The following is a 5,273-nucleotide window of genomic DNA, read 5'->3' as shown; positions in this document are numbered from 1 at the left end:
AGGGGGTCCCAGGGTCTAGAAAGTGTCCCCAGGGTGTTAGGGACAGGAGTGGGAGACAGGAGGGGGTCCCAGGGTCTAGAAAGTGTGCCCAGCGGGGTGCGGACAGGGGTGAGAGGAGGGGGGTTCCCAGCCTCCAGCGGGTGTTCCAGCGGCGGGACACGGGTGGGAGGGTGGGTCTCCACGGGTCCCTCTCAGCCCGCCGTGCTCCCGTCTCCCACAGAGCATCCACCTGAGCTTCTTGCGCACCGTGCCGCCCTACTCCCACCAGTCGAGCGTGTGGTTCGAGATGATGCGTGTCTACAGCTGGAACCACATCATCCTGCTGGTCAGCGACGACCACGAGGGCCGGGCGGCTCAGAAGCGCCTGGAGACGCTGCTGGAGGAGCGTGAGTCCAAGGTGAGGGTCGGCGCCGCAGGCGGGCGCCTGGCGGAGCCGAGGTGCAGGACGGGCCGCCGTGTGTCTGTGGCTCCGTGTGTGACACCCTCTTCTTTCCATCGTGCATGGTCAGCACCACCACGTCTGGCGAGCGCCCGCCCCAGCCTGTCCTCGGCTCATTTCACTCGCTTTTGCCATTAGTCGAAATCTCCTTCGTGTCAGTCCCTGCGGGGCGAGGGCCAGACCACCTGGAGCTCCGCAAACACCCCTGCCCCGCGCCGCCCCGCGCTGCCTCGCGCCCTCGTCCCTTCCTCCTGCCCGCGCCCCTCTCTCCCTGGAGGCCCCAGCCGGGCTCGGGACTCGTCACCCTTCCCACCCACCCTGTCCTGAGTTCCCAGCAGCCTCCCTCTGGGCGAGGTCTCCCCTGTACATGGCCCCCACATACCGCCCCTGCAGTCCTGTCCCGCCCCGGCTGGGCCCATTCTCTGTCCTCCCGGGCGTGGCCTCCCCTGAAGCTCTGCACCTCACAGCTCAGCAAAGCCCCATCCACAGACACCTGCCCCCCAGCCCGGACCGCCCCTGTGGGCTCCACTCCCCTCCTTGCCCCACCACAGGTCTCCCTCCGCACTCCTCATCAAGACCAATTAGCCACCTGGTTCTAGGACACACTGACCCCGAACACAGCCAGGCGTCCACTCTGTGGGGCTGCAGAGAGATCAGAGCTGGGATTTGAGGGGGTCCAAGCGACCCCTGCCCCCTTCCTTACCACTCCCATTTGCAGTCTGGGGCAGAGCTGGTGCTTGGCTGCAGGACCCCCAGAGCCCTGGGTGCTCAGCACCTAGGCCAGCTCCTGGTCAAGCAGTGGGAGGAGGCCCAGGCTGAGGAGGGCCAGACCTACGGGTGGCTGGGAGCATGTTTCGTGTCAGAGCTGGCTTCATCGAACTTAGGGCCAACCTGGCACCCCCAAAGCATCACAGGCCCCGGGAGGGACCAGAGGGCATGGGTCGGGGGTAAAGCCAGGAGCAGACCAGAGGGTCCTGGAAGTCCTGTCCTGGGGGTTCTGCTGAGTCTTGGGGGGGAGGGGCATGAGCACCGAGGGCCTCACCCAAGACAGTGCCCCTCACCCCAGTGCCCGACAGGCCCCTCACCTTCTGGCGTGCCCACCCTCGGCCACGGACTCCCATCACACACTCACCCCTGCACACCCAACCGTTTACTTTCACTCATAGGTGCATGCACACATTTCCATCACACTCCACACCTCCGGCCACAGGCTCAGGCCACGCTTGCCTCCATGCAGCTCCAGCACCACACACACACCTGGACACACGCACAGGTGCGCTCCTCACACACCTGGACACGCGCTCAGGAGCACTCCTCACACACACACCTGGACACACGCACAGGTGCACTCCTCACACACACACCTGGACACACGCACAGGTGCACTCCTCACACACACACCTGGACACGCGCTCAGGAGCACTCCTCACACACACACCTGGACATGCGCTCAGGTGCACTCTTCACATACACACCTGGACACTTGCTCAGGTGCGCTCCTCACACACACACACCTGGACACATGCACAGGTGCGCTCCTCACACACCTGGACACGCGCACAGGTGTGCTCCTCACACACACACCTGGACACGCGCACAGGTGCGCTCCTCACGTGCATGCTCATCCTCACTTGCGCCGGCCAGCACACACACAGACATGCACGCACGCACACGCACACACACACATGCACACACACATGCACACATGCACACGCACACACACAAAGGCATGCTCAGACCATCTGACTCTTCCACAACCTTCACAGGCTTTTGCAGACTACCCCTCCCATTCAGGCACCCACAGGTGCATGCTACCCCTGCAGGTGCACATATGCACACACACCCTCTTGGGCACATATGCAAGCCGATGGGCATGGGCACCCCAGTTAGTGAGGACACCTCGGTCTCTTGAGAGGCAGAGGGAGGCCAAGGAGAGGGAGGGGGAGGGACATGGGGACAGGCCCCGGGGGGCTGCTCACCTCCCACTCAGGACTGACACGGGTTGGAGTGGGCACTGCTGGGGCCACACAGCAGGTGCATGCAGGGTGGGGGTGGTAGGTGGGGCTCCCTCCGAATGGTGGACGCGGACAGGGCCTCCCTTTCTCCTGAGAGCCACCATTTCCAAGAGCACAGCTTCGTGGCAGGGAGCCTCCATGGCCCCACCCCCACGACCCTCACCCCCCCAGCTCCGCTCCAGCCCCCAGCCCCGCCCCGGGCCTCGGTGTTTGCGAGCTCCAGGTAGGAGCCCGTCTGCAGATGTGCCGAGGAGGTGGTGTGATTGCTTTAGCGCCGTCATTTTCAACCGTTTATAATCTTCTTCTGTGTCTGCATATTTTCTCTGTGCACATTATTCATCAGAGTAAAAAAAGGAACTATGAAAACCTCGACCAACTGTCCTATGACAACAAGCGCGGACCCAAGGTATATATGCATGGACGTGCACGCCACCCACGGCTAGGGAGCCCTGGCCTCGGCGCCTCGGCCACTAGGGCCACTATCTGGCCCAGCCGCCGAGCCGCAGGCCCAAGCAATGAGGAGAGGCAGCCGGCAGCAGGCAGGAGAGGGCAGGCAGGAGAGGGCAGGCGTGGCGGCGTGGGTGCCTGAGGCCCACCCGCCGTGACCCTAGCCTGCACCCTCGAGGCAGGCGCGGCTGCAGGAGGAGCTGCTCTCTGGGAAGTGCATGCGAATCTCCGGGACCCCCAGGGTTTCCTCGTGGAACCCGGGAGGGAGCCCGCCCGCCTGGCCACCCACTCGCCGGGGCTGGGCTGCTCCTGCAGGGGCCTGCGGAATCAGACCTCAGAGGACCTCCCATGGTTTTGGAAAAGTCAGCCCCATCTCTTTTCCTGGTTGCATTCCAAAACTCTTTTCTGTTTCCCGTCCGCTGCACGCCTCCTGAGTCTGGGTCCACTTCAGCTTGCATGCTCAGTGCAAAGATGAGGACAGGAGTGAGGTGGAGAGAGAGACCCAGAGAAAGAGCAGAGAGAGCACAGAGCGAGCACAGGTGAGCGCGCAGGCTGAAGACAGGACAGGACCGGAGAGGCGAGGCCAGGCCAGGCGAGGACTGAGGAAGGCAGGCAGAGGCGCAGGTGGCAGGCGCAGACCATGGCAGCCCTAGCTAAGCTGCCTCGGGGTTCCCAGCGGCTCCAGCCCGACTCTCACCCCTGAGGTGCTATGTCCCCTGCCCCAGCCGCCTGCTAACATTCTTGTTCACACCGCAGGCAGAGAAGGTGCTGCAGTTTGACCCAGGGACCAAGAACGTGACGGCCCTGCTGATGGAGGCAAAAGAGCTGGAGGCCCGAGTCATCATCCTTTCTGCCAGGTGAGGCTGGGCAGGGCCCTACACACTGCACAAAGGGTGGTACCTGGCCGAGCACCTGCCATCTGAGCCAGAGCTGGGACATTCTTGGGCACAGTGACCTTCAGTTTCCAAAGCACCTTCACCAAGGACAGCCACACCCCACCGCTCCCACGCCCACACTCCTATCGGCACGGCTGATGTCACACCCTCCATCTGTGCCTCCCTCCCTGGGCCCTTCCCCATTCCACAGTCACATACTGCCTCTGCCCTGAGCTGGGCTGTGGGAGAGGGAGATGGAGGAGACCCTGCCCTTGGGAATCTCCACAACTCAAGGGGGCAAACCTGTGCAAACAAGGCCCAGGGCTGCGGCCAGGGACGAGGCCCAGGGAAGTGATGTGCAGATGTGCCAGGCGAAAAGGCCCATGGCAGGGAGAGGGCCAGACTTCCCAACTGAAGGATCGCAACAACTGGAGCAGCAGCTTAAGGGGAAATCAGTTACGTACCCGGGAAATCAGGCTGCTCTGGACAGGTTCCGGTGCCACAGAGCAACCTCGGGAAGAGCCCACTGTAAAAAGTTCCCTATTTGCAAATGGCTAGGTTCTCCTGGGAAGGGAAAGGCTGAGTGACTGGGAATAGGAAAAGCAAGAGCGGGGAAGGGCAGGGTGAGTAGCCTTGCCCCATGGGACAGCCAAAACCCCACTGTCCCTGACCTAAAAGTTCTGCTAGGCTCCAACAGAGTGGAGCAAAACAGCATCGAAACGCCCGGAGGAACACAGCCCAGAGGAACACAGCCCAGAGGAACACAGCCCAGCCCTCCAGCCCTGCACATGGGAAAGAGCTAGCGACACTCTCAGTCCCAGGGCAGGCCACCATTTCCATGGGTCCGTCAAACGAACCTCTGGCACGGAGACAGGTGCAGCCCCCTCACCAGGGCAGAGCGCAGGATGGGGCCAGCCAGCCAGGGCTCCTCGGGCTAGAAGGCAGGAATCTCATTAGCCCAAGGCAGGGTTGTTGCTTAGAGCTGCCCACGGGGCCTCACCTGCTTCTCCTGCAGCTGCTATAAAAAGGCACTAATCATCCCCCATTACGCCCCCCGCACTCGGCTTTAGGCTCATAGGTCTCTTGTCCATTCTACTCATCCAACTGTGGGCCCCAGGGAGGGTTGGCCTGGCTCTAGGAAAAAAGATTTTTTTAAAGATTTGACCAGGCAAGGTACATGTGTGCACTGGTCCCGAGGAAGGAATGCCCTGCCCAGAAAAAAGTCCCGCCCAGGGAAAGACCCGCCCAGATAAAAGACCGGCCAAGGGAAAGCCCAAACCAGAAAAAAGCCCCGCCCAGAAAAAAGTCCCGCCCAGAGAAAGCCCTGCCCAGAAAAAAGAACTGCCCAGGGAAGCCCAGCCCAGAAAAAAGCCCCGCCCAGGGAAATCCCCGCCCAGAAAAGGACCAGCCCAGGGAAAGCCCCACCCAGAAAAAGCCCCGCCCAGGGAAAACTCCGCCCAGAAAGAGCCCCGCCCAGGGAAAGCCCCGCCCAGAAAA

General features: G+C 62.4%; 1 protein-coding gene across 1 annotated transcript in view; it reads left to right on the top strand.

The window, feature by feature from the left end:
* GRIN1 (glutamate receptor, ionotropic, N-methyl D-aspartate 1) overlaps window positions 1–5,273 on the top strand; it is a 27,153-nt gene that overhangs the window by 4,244 nt on the left and 17,636 nt on the right. Inside the window, exons 3-5 of the mRNA XM_011957395.1 lie at window positions 221–397; window positions 2,798–2,860; window positions 3,658–3,758. Of these exons, the coding sequence (XP_011812785.1) occupies window positions 221–397; window positions 2,798–2,860; window positions 3,658–3,758 (341 nt within the window). The remainder of the gene's footprint in view (window positions 1–220; window positions 398–2,797; window positions 2,861–3,657; window positions 3,759–5,273) is intronic.

The sequence above is a fragment of the Colobus angolensis genome, unplaced genomic scaffold (genome assembly GCF_000951035.1).
Source record: "Colobus angolensis palliatus isolate OR3802 unplaced genomic scaffold, Cang.pa_1.0 Scaffold44, whole genome shotgun sequence".
NCBI classification, from domain to species: Eukaryota; Metazoa; Chordata; class Mammalia; order Primates; family Cercopithecidae; genus Colobus; species Colobus angolensis.
Note: the sequence above shows the minus strand (reverse complement) of the source record. Positions and strands in the feature narration are given on the sequence as shown.